Below are 15217 nucleotides of genomic sequence, written 5' to 3' on the forward strand. Positions count from 1 at the left end.
GCAGTAAAGCAGGTCTTTTGGTGTGACAACAACACGAAGAGCAATGCTCGGGCGATCTCTCACAACGTTTAGCACCCATATACGAATCCGTATACTCTTTAAGGCTAGAGTTATACAAACGCGGGTACTTTGTAACCTGCACTCGTTTCCGCTTATTCCATTTTTTTTCTTCGACTCCCTTGAGAATCAACGGCCCCGGGTCACTGCTGCCACCTTGTGGAAGAAGCTAAAGAATTCAACGCACATTTGCGACCTGCAGTTAGAAAACTCGGGCGGCGTGCGTACAGTACTGATGACGAAATTTGCGTGAGATCAAGCTCAGGCATGAAGAGCCTATGTATTAATACAGCTCCATGACACGTCATTCCGCTTTTGTTTGTGTGTGTGTGTGCATGGGTTCTATCGCTCTCGGTTCCCCAGCTGCTCCACAGCTGCTCTGTGAGTCATGAATGGCAACGTTGTTCAGGCGCACTTTCATTTCATTTCATTTGGAGGTGAAAGTACACAGTAGGCGGATCTCTGAAGTGCCAAAGTGACTTCCTGAAGAGCGAGCGAGAAATTCAAAGATCCCACACAAGATCCCAGTTTATCATAACAGCAGAAGGTTTGAAGTCAAATCAAAGCTCTGTATTAACGTAGGACTTAAAACTATATCACTGTATTTAACGGTGTTTATTCAATAACGATATGAAAATATTAATCGATGTGTTTACCACAAATTTCTCATCACCGGGGGGGGATCGTACCGGTATACCACGGACGATACGGTACGCTAACGTTTCTATAGCAACCACGTACTATAGACAGCGGTGTTTCCTCTGGCCCTCGTACACTGCTAAATCCTGCCAGCTGTGTGTTCACACAGTCACAGCACGACCCCTGCACACTGACTGCTCAGAGGCTCGTTGACCTCGTCATCCCCCATCTCAGTATTTATAATAAAAACATGTCCTGAGAACAAAACGACGCACGTTTGCCGGAACGCACGACTTCACACGTCATCGACTCGAGTCATCTGTGTAGAAGAACGTGAGCATTTCTTAATATCCAGGTGTTTTTCCGAGTAGAACATGACGCACACAAGGGTCTTGGCGAGTGTTAGTGAGCTACCAGCTTACAGGGGTTCAAGTTTGTTATTTTATGTCGTTTTATTTATTTTTAAGAATAAACTGACTCAAGTAAAAGTATTTCCTGTCTGGGTAATAAACGGGATATTTTTTTGTCCGCAACTTTTTCAAGCCCAAATATACGAAGGGTGCCAATAATTTTGCTTATTTAAACGTTTGAACGTTAATTACTTTTACATTTACTTTGGCTTAATTAGAATTGATCAGTGGGATGTGTGTGTGTGTGTGTGTGTGTGTGTGTGTGTGTGTGTGTGTGTGATGCTTATAGTTTGAGTTGCGTGGTACATCGTTGTGTCCTCAGCTCTCAGTGTAATGCCCTTGAACCTGGTATTGGGCCAAGTACAGTGCGCACACACACACATGCACGCGCACTCTCCTCTCTCTCTCTCTCTCTCTGCCCCCCCCCCATGTGGAGCGGCGTCACTCCATCGTAAATAATGTCAGGGGTGATGTAATATCACTCATGATAATAAAACTGGTGTAAATAGCTAAGACCAGATTTGAACTCTCTTGGCCTGAGTTGCTGTTAACATCTGTGTATATCTCTTTGCCCCCCCCCCCCAGACCACTCCAGCTCGAGCGGCACGCTGTGTTTCCAGCCCCTCCGCTCGCAGGGCTCCATCCCCACCGCGCATGTCATGCCATCTCCATCCAGCTCCAAGCTCAGCGCCCAGTCGGTTCCCAGCAGCCCGTGGAACAGCAGCCAGCTCTCCTCCCCTGTCTCCAGCCCGCTGGACATGAAGGACCCTCGACCCGTGCGCCGCTGGTCCTCCCTCACCCGCCTGGGTGGCCAGGAGAAAAGCGGCAGGACGTCGTGTCACCCGGACGCCCACGGATCACTGGACCGTAGCCTGCTCCACGCCCGGGCCGACTCGTCTCCGCTCAAGCCGAGCACGCTGGACCTGAGCTACAGTGCCTTACCTGAGAGCAGAGCCTCCCTTGTGATGCCCAGGGGGCACCAGGCCGTCGGTGGGTCGCCCATCCAGCCCAGCGTGAGGACTCAGATGTGGCTGAGCGAGCAGATGGAGTTCAGACCCGAGGGCGTGAGCACGTGGCTGAGCGAGCAGCAGCAGCGAGACAGGATGAGGCAGGAGGCCGAGATCTCGCAGGTAAGAGTAACGTTCGACGTAACACGTCCATCGTGAGCAGTCAGCCGTGTTCGAGCAGGAACGACGCAGAAATAATAATAATAATAATAATAATTAACTTTATTTTATAGAGCGCCTTTAAAAGCTGACTGCTCATGAGCATATGCCTAGAAATATCTAGAAAGGTCAAACTTGCTCTTAGAATATACATAGTAAATATTCTGCTGCCCCCTAGTGGACAGACTCCATCCTAGCACCATCAATGCCTCAAAATTTTTTATAAGCAGAACACATGCCTCTTTATCTGTAAAAACTACAGAAGCATTACTTTAATATATATACAATCATATTTTGCCTATTTATTAAGCTTTTTAATTTTCACTTTTTTAATTAAATTACGGAAAATCTTTTACTTTTTCCACAATATAAAATTTGTTTGAGATGCACCCGTGTGTGTGTGTGGGTGCGTACGTGCGTGTGTGTGTGTGTGTGTGTGTGTGTATATATGCGTGTGTGTGTGTGTGTATATATATATATATATACACACACACACACACACACACACACACACACACACACACACACAGGCCTGAAATGGATTTTATCTGTAAGTGTAGGAAGTTAGTGATAATTTTATACACTTTTGAAGTCTCAGCATCTTTCAGAGTGTTTTTTTCCTCTCTTTTTTGTAAAACTATACATAAAAAATATCAATATCAAAACTCAATAGAACTGTCCCAAGTTGGCCTAAAGAAACATGAGATGGCTCATAGGTGTGCTCATCAGTGGAGGATATTTATTATCAGTTTAGTTCACATACACCTTCATTATAATCTCCCTCTCGTGTATCTGCTGACATTTTAAACCCGCGCACTCGTGCACGTGCAAAACAACATCGATTACATTTCTGCACACACTATATACCAACCAAACCGTGTAACGTCAAAGTGTAACATCAGCGTTTCAGGCTGTAAGATGGTGGTTGATTTTCTGTAATCAAACAGCCATGTGAGTTTCATCATTGTGCACCACCCAAGCAGCTTTCTTTATGAACTGGAGATCCGAGGTCGTCGGTATGGGTCCTGGAAGGCCATTTCAGCTCGGCCAGACATGGCCATGAGGGTGAATGACATGGCAAAAATAGTGTATTAATATAAGTAAGGTATATATCAAGATATTTAGGTTTGCAAACTGGTATAAAAAAAACAAAACAAAAAAGAAACATGATTGGATAACAATAATATCGATATTGTGATAAATGACGTCACAGTATACTTTTTTGAGATATTGAAGATATTGTCGTAAATATTTTTAGCATCGGTTGGAAGTCGCTGATTTGTTCTTAAAATGTTGCACTTCTTTTCAGCGTTAAATTATTTATTTTTGTAGCCACAAAATCATACAAAAAAAATTTGTGTTGTGATGTGATGCTATTGGTTTGCTGCCATTTTTATTACATTTTTTTGCATATTTATTTTTCATAAGTATCCTGGTACTATACACGGTATGATTTTTGTAGGGATTTTAGATTTTTGTTCTGATCGCCCACCCCTTGTGCCACTCCTGTGACGGATTTAAGGACATTTCGTTGGCCGTCCCGACAAATAAATCACTTTTTAAAAATAAAACTTTTCGTGAGCAGGAGTCACAATCAAGTCTTATCGTCCAGCTCGAGTTTTATCATCAACCCGAACCGAACAGCGTAGCCGAGGGTCTGCAGATCTCCCATAATGCACTGTGGAGTAGGGAGAAGAAGGGTGGGCGGAGGAGTGCAATTAAAGACATTGGTCTTAGGTTTTTATTCGTTGCAGTATAAACATCACCACTAGATGGTGCAAGCGAGTCGGAAGCTGTGTTTATGTCTTAAGTGCCATTCGGACGGATAAAATATTCACACAGGTTGTTTGATCGAAAGAAGGTCACGTGATCATAACACGTATGTAAGCTTTAATTGATCTGTTCTCACGTGGAACTCGGTAACTTCCCTAAAACCCCCGAAAGTGTCGCTTCTTTATCACGTCGAGTTATTTTAAACGTCATCTGTGGTTTATTGATCCGTTTTAAACTCTGCTTTTGTTTTGGTTTATGTGGGAGACTATAAAAAATTAAAAATGGGGGGAAAAAAAGACCAGAGTGCTTCCTGGAGTGTCTTTTATACTAAAGAATTTTTATTTTTTTTTACCTACATGGTGGATTCAGATTACAATCCCAGAGATACGCTGGTAATGATTACACTCCACATGTAAAAGTGAATCCAATCCAAATCGGGCTTTAATCAGTGAAACGTACATTTCCTGGATTAAACAGCATGTTTTAGTGGGCGGGACTTTGACTGGCTTATGAAAAGTGGGCGTCTCGGCTGTTAGTTTTTAATCACAGCGATGTAGATAAAAATTCTGAGGCTGTTTAAAGGCAGGAAAATGTCTAGTGCTGCACTTTAGTGGAAGATTACATACAAATTAGAATTGCTTTGCAAGCACCATCTGAGCACGTGAGCTTTCGCGGTAAAAAGGTCGGTTTCGATTTGTTTGCCGTTAAGGAACGCACACCTTTTGCACATAAAAGACCTCCTAGATTGCTTTCGGTGTTAAAGCAATGCATCAAAATGTCATTCATGAAGTGATAGTGGAACTGACACTCAAACAGAGAGATTGTGTGTGTGTGTGTGTGAGAGAGAGAGAGAGAGAGAGAGATCCCCCGATACCGCTACCTCTATAGTAAATGTGTTCAGGCCATATTAAGTCTTGAGCGCTTGAGGTGAGCGGCTCAGCTCACGTTATATGAGCTTGACCAGAATGAGCATGAGCAGCAGCACGATGACGATGAGCAGGAAGTTGAGCAGCAGGTTGAGACCCCGGTTGTTGGTGAGATCCATGGTGAAAGACGTCGGAGTTGGCGTGTCGGCGTTCTGGACGATGGTAGAGTGCGAGCTCGCAGTGAGGCGCCGCGTGGCTCAGGGACGGCCGTGCTCAGCGTGCGGTGCCGGGAGGAGGACGAGGTTACACCACGCTGTCCGTCCTTCACATATGGAAAGAGCTAAACACCATCAACAAGGACAGATAAGAGCACAGCGTCGCCGTTCTTAATAAGGAACTGCTTGTTCGTTTGGTGTCTGACTTTCACATCTTTACTTTTTTTTTTTTTTTTTTTTGCCCAAGAGCAAGAGTCTGTCATTTTAGACATCAAGTTTAAAGCGGAGCTCTGTTATACACATCACTGATTTCAGTTGTCCAAGATGGCCGACACCTCAACGTCCAGTACTCTCTAAAGTTCAGTCAGAGTTCCACTAGTGAAGTCCGCTCACTTGGCGACACAGTTATTTTTCAACCGTAATCGTATAAGATCAGGTTCGTATCTACTTTAACGTCGGGGAGACCTGTAAACTTAAAAGAGATCGACCAAATGACGTTTTAAACACGGTTATGAGATCGCTCATTTGTGGCTCAAATAGAACGAAAGGTGATTTCTGAGGTCACTCCAGCTAGTGCACATTTCTCCATAAGTAACACAACTATATATCTGCACATGCAGAATCTGATAAGCCTGGTGTTTTCTGCCAACATCTTAACCAACGAGCTGATTGGCTCTTTTTACCGAGGGGCGGGGCTTAGGTAGTACAGCAGCCATGTTGAGAGTTACACATTGCCCCATTCCTATAGTATTAGAAGCAGTGGACGTTCTCTGGTTTAGTTTAGAGATTACGGTAAGTCACGACTTGTCCTGTCGTATGGAACGATTAAAAAAAAAATAATAATTTTACACTTGTGACAAAATGGAATAACAAAATGGTTTCTTGAATGAATATAAATAAAGCCTGTTTGGACAGATGGCAAAAAAACAACAACAGAAAAACAGTGACGCGTAACCTGTGTTGACAAGGTTACGAGAGCTGTCGTAAAATTCTATCCAATTATTTCAATAACTGAAACAAATTCAATCACGTTTTTGCGCGCTGAAAATAAACGATGCTTAAACGAAGTCTACTTTTCCACTAGTTTACGGCAAATTGTCATAAGTGATCTCTGTTACGTTTGGAGCTGGACAGTATTACAAAATGACCTTGATTATCGTGATGAATTATGTCACAACACAGTTTTCCTGAGCATTGTCCGTGCATTTCAACGGTTACAAACTATGTGTCAAATGTTTCCCTCATTTTTAGTGTCCAGTCGTTTTTCTAGATAAAGGAGTATAATCGAACTCGTATACCTTGATATAGATTGTGAATCATAGAAATGTCTCCAACTGCAGTGATTACGTTTTAGTTAGCCGAGTTAGCCTCATAGCTCTGGAGCAAAACTAAAGACGTAAACGTCAGACGCCAAACGCTACATTTAAGGTAAATTGTTTGCACTTTAAGGTCGTAGTGAAGGTTTGTGTGTTTAGTTTCGGACGCTAACGTGGATGAACCATAGCGTGGTGTGGGTTTAAGAAACTTGCTCCACACACATACACGTATTCATATCTTTGAGTGTTTATTGTAGCCTTGTTAATATTCAGTGTTACATATGGTATAGTGCAGTGCTCAGGCTTTGAGTCCATTTCTCAGTCCTGGTTTGTGAGCTCAGGTGAAGGGACGGGGAATCGGGAATGTGGAATCGGTTCTGCGGTCCTCAGACTCCCACAATTCCCTGCGGCTACCCCGCAGGTGTGGCGTTATTTGATGGACCGGAGTGTATTATTTGCAAGAACAGTGCGATGAAATGCATGCAGCATGCAGTCAACTCAGATATACAGTTAAACCCTGACCCCCTGCTCTGACCCCAGCCCAAGCCCCTCCCTGACTGAGTCCATGGCCCTGATTGGCCGCAAGGCCACGTCCCGGCCCCTCCTCCAGCTCACATTAGCAAGACGATGATGTAGATGAGCAGCAGGCAGATGAGGATGAGGCAGAAGTTGACGAAGAGGTTCTGCATGTTCTGCTTAGCCTGCTGGGGAACCTCCATGGTGGACGCCCTCCTGATGGCCGCACGGGTCATGTGCTGCACCTTCTCCATAGTATGCTAGCACTGTGCAAGTGGGGTGCTGGAGGTGAAGTGCACGCACACACACGCGCACAAACACACAAACACACACACACACAGAGAGAGAGAGAGAGAGAGAGAGAGGGAGAGGTGTAGGAGTGCAGAAGGATGAGATGGAGGGTGTGGTGTGCAGTTGCTTGTAGTGCTCGTGAGGACAGAGGTGGTCCAGGAGCTGGTGGAGTCCACAGAGCTGATGGAGGGAGCAGTAGAGAAGCTGAATGAATACGCATGCACACAACATGGGAGCAGTCATGCCACATTTACATGCATGCACAACATACTGAACTGTTCATGAGCTGTTTTGAAAGTACCTTTCTGTAGACTGTTCAGCAATCCACCAAAATGATTCACTCAAACTGAACGTTAAAGCACCTTTTACACATTTACTGCTTTTATCCAGAACGACTTACATAAGTGCTTTGTAGTCATCAATAAATAATTCCTCAAGGGTTAGGGTTAGGTTTAGACCCTGCAACATCCTCCTGCTAGTACCCTGGAACACATCCTCCTGCTAGTACCCTGCAACGCATCCTCCTGCTAGTACCATGGAACACATCCTCCTGCTAGTACCATGGAACACATCCTCCTGCTAGTACCCTGGAACACATCCTCCTGCTAGTACCCTGCAACGCATCCTCCTGCTAGTACCCTGCAACGCATCCTCCTGCTAGTACCCTGCAACGCATCCTCCTGCTAGTACCCTGGAACACATCCTCCTGCTAGTGCCCTGGAACGCATCCTCCTGCTAGTGCCCTGCAACGCATCCTCCTGCTAGTACCCTGGAACGCATCCTCCTGCTAGTACCCTGGAACGCATCCTCCTGCTAGTACCCTGGAACGCATCCTCCTGCTAGTACCCTGGAACGCATCCTCCTGCTAGTACCCTGCAACGCATCCTCCTGCTAGTACCCTGCAACGCATCCTCCTGCTAGTACCCTGGAACACATCCCTGGACTAAAAATCGACAACCTGTGACTTAAAATCCTAGTGCTGTTAATATTCTTGTTAATATTCATTACCTTGTACTTTTTCAACAGTTTATTCAGTCTTTTACACTTTTAATCTTTATTCAGAACTTTGTATTAATCAGTGTTCCAGTGAAAAAGTACAGCATACAGAAAAACCTATTACACAACTCTTCCACCTTATGCATAATGTTATGCTTTCAGTTAATAATAGTGAATTCTTCTTTGGCAGTTCTCAGCATTTTTACTTTCTTGGTCCAATAAACAAACTGAACTGGCAATTGTTTTAGACATTTTCAGCCAAATATTTCTGAAATTTCAATGGCTCTCTATTAGTCGCCCAAATTTAGTTTCGAAGGAGTTTTATTTTTTATGCAGTGATAAATCGCTCAACGTTTTGTTTATCCAGTAATATAACACAACAACAAAGACCTACATAAGAGCCATCAACAAGGATTAAGATTTTCTCAAGGATTCAGCAGAACTGCAATACTTGCCGATTTCCACACTCCGGCCAGCTTTTATCAATCTCAAATAAATTTCTCCAAAAGCATTTCATCATAAACATGTGTACAGGGCTTAGGGTCACTTACAGGGCAGTAGGTTTCCTCTGAGTTATTCACTGTTACACCACAGAATCCTTCGGCCTGATTGGTCAGAACGTGTTGATTAATATCTCTAACAGCATCTCTGTCGCAGGTTATTGTAACTACCGTCTAGTTACTAAAGTAATCGTTTATACTGTGACGTTTTGTAACAGACGTAAAGTTTTCCGACAGGCAGATCTTCAGTATGATGTTTCTCAGTACTAAGTAACTCAGTAAGATGCCTTTTGTCGGTCTTATTAAGTTTGAGATCATTTGTATCTGCTTTAATGTAAGTGTTCCTTGGACGTTCCACAACATTACATTTAACTATAAACGGACAAAAAAAAATACAACTTTGTTCTTTAATGAAAAATGATTAGTCAATGGTTTTATATATATATATATATATATATATATATATATATATATATATATATATATATATATATATATATATATATATATATATATATTTTATCCATTTATAGTTACATTCCATGTTGCTAGAGCTGTATTTTTATTTATTTTTTTCGTCGTGCTTAGTGCACTCGCTGAATAAAAAGCAGAACGTAGCTAAAAATTGCTTCAGGAATGCAATTCAGAGGCGGACTTTTGGCACGGAACATTTCCGTAGTTTGTTTTATGCTCGTTTTCTAGCTGATGAACCCAGTACTAAAGAATTCTGACAGTTGTTTATACTTGTTAGAGTCGTGACAGGAGCTGCATCTACGTGCGAAGGTTTGCAGACGGTCCTAGAAGCCTAACGATAATCCATCAGTAGCTAACACGTGGCCCAGGGCCAGATCCAGCTCGCGCTGGAAAGAAATAATCCCTGGGTTTATAGTTTCACGCTGAAGAAGGACTAAAATACTGACGAGTAAATCGCAGTGCTCCTGGGTAGACTGGGCGCAGCCGTCAAGTGCTTTGCTGAAAGATAAAACACTCCATTATGAAGACTTCAGCGTTTATGTGGAGAGGCGCTTATCTTCCTCTCTCACACTGCTTTAGTTGGCTCCTGTTCGGAGCGAGGGTCTCATGAGGGAACGTTCCCAGAACCTCCAAAGCCGTACATCCTCAAAAAGGCCCCGGCTGACGCTATCAGCCACGCACACTACAGATTATTCTTAGGAATGACCTTTGACTGTCAGCAGGCACAATGTGGCTCACTCCAGAACTCATCGCCTGCATTTTACCAGCTATGATAAGGAGGCATGAACACTGCCAGATCCTTGCTATCTCTGCACATCATCTCTGACCGGATGTGCGTCACTGGTAAGTGTTTAATTGATCGCATGTAGCTTTCGAGCGCTTGGCCCCCTCTACTCGCCGATTTAGAGATGAACCAGATCTTCAAGGCATTTTAACGAGATTTAAACGATTTCCGCAATTCGTCTCTCTTAGGGCGGTTCTCGTTGCCAAGCCTTGTGCGTACAAAAAAAAAAAAAAAGATGACGACGATGAGCCTCTTTTCCACTGTAGGGTCAATCGGTTCTGAGCAAGGACGGAAACGTCCTCATGTTTATGTTCGTGTTTGCGGTGTTGACGGCTTCATCGTAATCACCCTGTCAGCGCGGCCCGAGTGAGTGTCGCTGCAGCACGATACACGAACACCTCCTCACACACACACACACTTGAAACTCTAAAGTGTGTGCCAGCAGCGTCGCCCAGAAACATTCCAGCGCCCAAGCAGAGCGTAGCTTCAGGCGATAACTTCACGAGGAGGCTGTGAAGTCTCCCAACACACCCTTCACAGGCTGGGGAAACGTACCCTTACATGGTTACTCGGAGCACGCTGATTACTATTATGGCTGCATTTATTTTGAAAGTGTCACAGAGCATCACTTGGATAAATGTAGGTGCTCTTCATCATCTGAACATCTACAGAGTGCCAGAGAGAGAGAAAAGGTCTGGCTCGAACCGAAGAAGGAAATCCACAGCCGCAGATTCCCCAAACCCGTGTGGGTTTACGCGCGCTTTGTTTCCCCGCTGTTCTGGCAGCGTTCCTACACAAATAAAGTCCTCTCGAGGCAGAGGGAGGGGTGTGCGACTGCATACTGCAACTTTCCATGATGGCATGACGGAGCAATGTGTGGCTCTGAGAGCCATCGTTACAGCTCACTCAGAGGCTATACACGCACTACACATTTCTCGTAGTATTGTCTACAGTAGGACGATCAGCTAACGTTTTGACGTAGGCTTTAAGGCTGGAAATATACTGCGTGCATAAAGTCTGGACTGAGATCTGCAAGTCTGCTCAGTATCATTATAACGGCCTCCGGTATGCAAATGACTCCCAAAACCTACAAAACATTTGGATGTGTAGATGCCCCTGATTTCTCAAATCATTCTGGTTTGCAGGATAAATAATAATATTTAGGGCTCGATCAGTGCGTAAGTACGGTATACGGAGGATTGTAACGTCATACATTTACAGTTTGATGTCTTTTCGTCTCGAAAACCCGACATGTTTACACGGGGGACTGTGTGCGAGGGTGTTTATTCGGTGATACAAATACAAACGAAGAAAAAGTGAACAGATCTGCTTATGCTCGAATATCATATAGCAGATAGTCAGCTGATCCGGGTTTATTTATTTATTAATTTCACTGATCAATATTTTATATTCTGATTTTTCATTCTAGCAAACGTCTGTTTTTGTGTAATCGTGCTTTGATGTATGCGTATCGGTGTGTGTGAGCGTGTACGAGTGCGCACGTCTTACCTGAGCCTGTGGAAGCGAGGCGGTAGCAGTGAGGTCCAGCCTGCGCCGGTGAGCTTTACGTCCTCGCTCCGTCCGGTTCTCACACAGCTTCAGAGGCTGACGACGGGCTCTGGGAGTTTTTGTTCAGGATGTCTGAGAGTTTTATGAGTGAAAACGCAGAGGGGAGGAGAAATCGAGGGGATGATAACAAAACAGCGATGCGTAGGAGGGGTCTGAGCTCTCATCTCACGCTTTTGTTTTCTAAGGCCTGGTGGGGTTTTTTTTTTTTTGTTATTTTTTTTCTTCCCTCAGCTCAAAGTAGCTTTGAAATTAATTTCTCCATAAAAGGATCGGTGCACTGATTTCTCTGCAGCTAAATACAGTCTCAGAATCTCGATTTCATCTTCAGTGTCATCAGAAGTAATCAGTTTGAGAACTGAGAGGTTTGTTATTCGTTTTGATGCGAAGATTAGTGTCGCATGTTGTGCCGATTGTTCTGAACAGCAGGGCTGAAAGTCTCGAGAGGCCTGAAAATTTGATTTAGCGGTGCCGTGATGTGATTATATCAATTGGGGATTCTTTATACATCTTTATTTTTTATTTATTTATTATTCAATATTATATTATTTATATTTAGTATATAACTTTTTATATATTTATATATTTTTCAAGAGTGACAAAACAGCTTTCTTTTTTTAGTAACCCCATATAGTAACCCCACCAGTTAACCCTCTCCCATATAGTAACCCCACCAGTTAACCCTCTCCCATATAGTAACCCCACCAGTTAACCCTCTCCCATATAGTAACCCCACCAGTTAACCCTCTCCCATATAGTAACCCCACCAGTTAACCCTCTCCCATATAGTAACCCCACCAGCTAACCCTCTCCCATATAGTAACCCCACCAGTTAACCCTCTCCCATATAGTAACCCCACCAGTTAACCCCCCATATAGTAACCCCACCAGTTAACCCCCCATATAGTAACCCCACCAGTTAACCCCCCATATAGTAACCCCACCAGTTAACCCTCTCCCATATAGTAACCCCACCAGTTAACCCTCTCCCATATAGTAACCCCACCAGCTAACCCTCTCCCATATAGTAACCCCACCAGTTAACCCTCTCCCATATAGTAACCCCACCAGTTAACCCCCCATATAGTAACCCCACCAGTTAACCCTCTCCCATATAGTAACCCCACCAGTTAACCCTCCCCATATAGTAACCCCACCAGTTAACCCTCTCCCATATAGTAACCCCACCAGTTAACCCCCTCATATAGTAACCCCACCAGTTAACCCCCCATATAGTAACCCCACCAGTTAACCCCTATATATTAACCCCTATATATTAACCCCACAAGTTAATCCCCTCATATAGTAACTCCACCAGTTAAACCCCCATACAGTAACCCCACCTGTAAACACCCCCCTCCCATCAGTTATGTTGTAAATTTATTCTAACATGGCTGGTTGACTTAAAGGTTTAGTTTTATTCATCAGAAATCTTCCCATGAATCCCTTAACGAAACACTTCTGTTCATTCTCCAACTGCACACAGTACTTTCTCATTGTCCATTCCTCTGCCGGAGGATCAACGCAAGTATTCAATTGATGTTGTTGCCAGAGAAGTGTGTGCTTTGCATGACCCTTCCACTGACCTTGTCCAGCCACCTTTTTTTCTTATTCCCGACCTTTGGCTTCCATCGACTCGACTCAAATTTTTTACAGGGGTTCTCCTGGGAGCATTGCGGACGGGTTTTTTCATAAGCTCCCGAGATAAAAACAGCTCTGAGCTTCCTCTTCCTTTTAAGGTGCTTGGCACGTTCGAGCAGAGCGAGCTCCAAGAGTGCATTTTTAACCGGAGAGGAAGGGTGATCAGGACACCGCTGTGGCATGTGCTGGCTCTGCTTCCACTGGATGAGACAGCACGGTTGTTGGCACAGGCTAAACCCGCGCAGCTGAATCCCAGGTACTCAGAGACAAGCGTACGCACTTGTGTACTGAATACCGCTGTTATTGGCTATACAAAGAGGAGGCACTGGTGAACAGAAGATGGAAGTCAGAGGCACGTCATCCGAGCAGGATGTTTTAATCCTTTGAGCCGTGGGTTGGCCAAACCATGTCCACCACTTGTCCAGGATGACCTCCAGCAGCTCGGCTGCACCGTCCCTCATGGTCAAGTCCTTATTGTTCATTATCATGCCTTGCAAGCCGAGTATCAGTTACGCACGCCATTATACCCCCCCCTCCCTCAATGGAAAGCACAGAGGACCACCGGCGCCGTTTAACTATGCCAGACTAATGGACGGGCACGGCTTACGGAGTCACTCGTTAAAACGGGGGCGCTGTGGAAGGATGGTTGTTAGAGTCGACCTTGTTCAGACCGTTTCTTTGTTTATGGACTGTTTACTGGTTTGTGCATTCACAAGGCCCAGTCTTGGCTAGTTTGGATGGTACGTCTGCTTATTAGCAGCAATATATCAACGTTGCACCTCTTCACTTAGCTTAGTGTATAGAGCCGCTCTGTGCCTCACCTGTCATCGTGTATCTCATAGCAAGGTCGTCTCGGGACATCCGAAGCTCTTTGTGTGTACGCCTGTGTGTACTCGTGTATATTTGAACATTTTAAATTTTGCAGTTCCGTTGCCGGGGGCAAAAAAAGCCTTTTGATTCAAGGGCTTGTTAATATGCTCATTAGTCGGATCTGCTAGTTCGAGAAGGGATTTTCACTTCCAGTGCTTGGTCCCCTGCCCAACACACCTAATTATTCAGATGAAGAGCTCGATTATTAGCTCCTGGAAACTAAGACTAACTCTTCCATGTTCCGTCTGTTCGGAGCAGTGTGGGCATGCCACATTGCATAATTATTGACTTGGCATCTCCCCGGGGACGTGAAGAATGCAGCAGCAGTGCCAGTGCTGGAATGGCAGGTGGGATATGGCACAGAATAATGTTTCCACAATGCCTTTTACACAATCAAAAGTCGCACGGTGTATTTGATACCTATTTCAAATGGCAAGGTCATTTCAAAAGCTGTAAAATGAGGTGCGTTTTCTTGCTGCTCCACCACTTCCTGTTTATAAAGCTGTTAGATTAGCACAGAGTCATTTTAGACAAGCATTTTAAAGATGTAGCTTAGCATCGTTGGCACCGTGGCAGCTACAGATTAATTACCCAGAAGCCCGCTTATTACAGATCTTACTGTACACATCTAGGGAGACTGTAGAAGATTGCGATTATCTTCTTGTAGTCTACAGGGTCCAGTTGTTCAAAAAATGTTGCATCTGGATCAGATTGATCCGGATTTGAAAAATCCCATGTTTTTACTATCCATCAAGTAATCCATCTTACTTTTGTTTGGAAAGACCAACATGGTCAGTAGTATGTTTAGCATACCCTAATAGCATAGCTAATAGAAAGAAGCTGCTGTCATTCTGAAAAGTAATGCAAGAAGAAATGCAGTAGGGATTATGTGTAGCATTGGTTTGGATTGGATCTTTTACACCCTGAACTATTCTGACACCAAATTCAAACTGGTGCTTATGAATAAAACATGACTAGTCTGGCGTCAGCACCAAGTTAAACATTTCCGATCAGTCTCTAGGATCTGACACCCAGAGCTGATGTAAAGTTCTCACCAATAGTTGAGTGTGTGCCAGGCATCTGTAGACACGCAATGAGTGAGTGGCACCAGAGCTGATTGAGTTCACGGAATTGGCA

General features: G+C 44.2%; 2 protein-coding genes across 5 annotated transcripts in view; one reads left to right on the plus strand and one right to left on the minus strand.

Moving 5' to 3' along the window:
- The window catches only part of cep85l (centrosomal protein 85, like), a 62766-nt gene that overhangs the window by 27488 nt on the left and 20061 nt on the right, over positions 1-15217 (plus strand). For all 3 annotated transcript variants that reach the window (XM_017455996.3, XM_017455995.3, XM_053675546.1), the window contains one exon: positions 1692-2236. In XM_017455996.3, the coding sequence (XP_017311485.1) occupies positions 1692-2236 (545 nt within the window). The remainder of the gene's footprint in view (positions 1-1691; positions 2237-15217) is intronic.
- Positions 2990-11670, minus strand: pln (phospholamban). 2 transcript variants are annotated; one of them, XM_017456002.3, is made up of 3 exons: positions 11513-11670; positions 7058-7240; positions 2990-5251 (listed from the first exon to the last, which is right to left on the minus strand). In XM_017456002.3, the coding sequence occupies exons 2-3, from the start codon at positions 7210-7212 to the stop codon at positions 5236-5238; spliced, it is 171 nt and encodes a 56-aa protein (XP_017311491.1). In that variant the 5' UTR covers positions 7213-7240; positions 11513-11670; the 3' UTR covers positions 2990-5235. The 2 variants fall into 2 exon arrangements, with proteins under 2 accessions (XP_017311491.1, XP_017311490.1); XM_017456001.2 differs by having other exon boundaries at positions 7058-7429; positions 11513-11668.

The sequence above is a fragment of the Ictalurus punctatus genome, chromosome 25 (genome assembly GCF_001660625.3).
Source record: "Ictalurus punctatus breed USDA103 chromosome 25, Coco_2.0, whole genome shotgun sequence".
NCBI lineage: Eukaryota > Metazoa > Chordata > Actinopteri > Siluriformes > Ictaluridae > Ictalurus > Ictalurus punctatus.

Excerpts from the sequence above, each read along its gene's own strand:
- pln (XM_017456002.3), bottom strand. The coding sequence starts at position 7,212 with ATGGAGAAGGTGCAGCACATGACCCGTGCGGCCATCAGGAGGGCGTCC.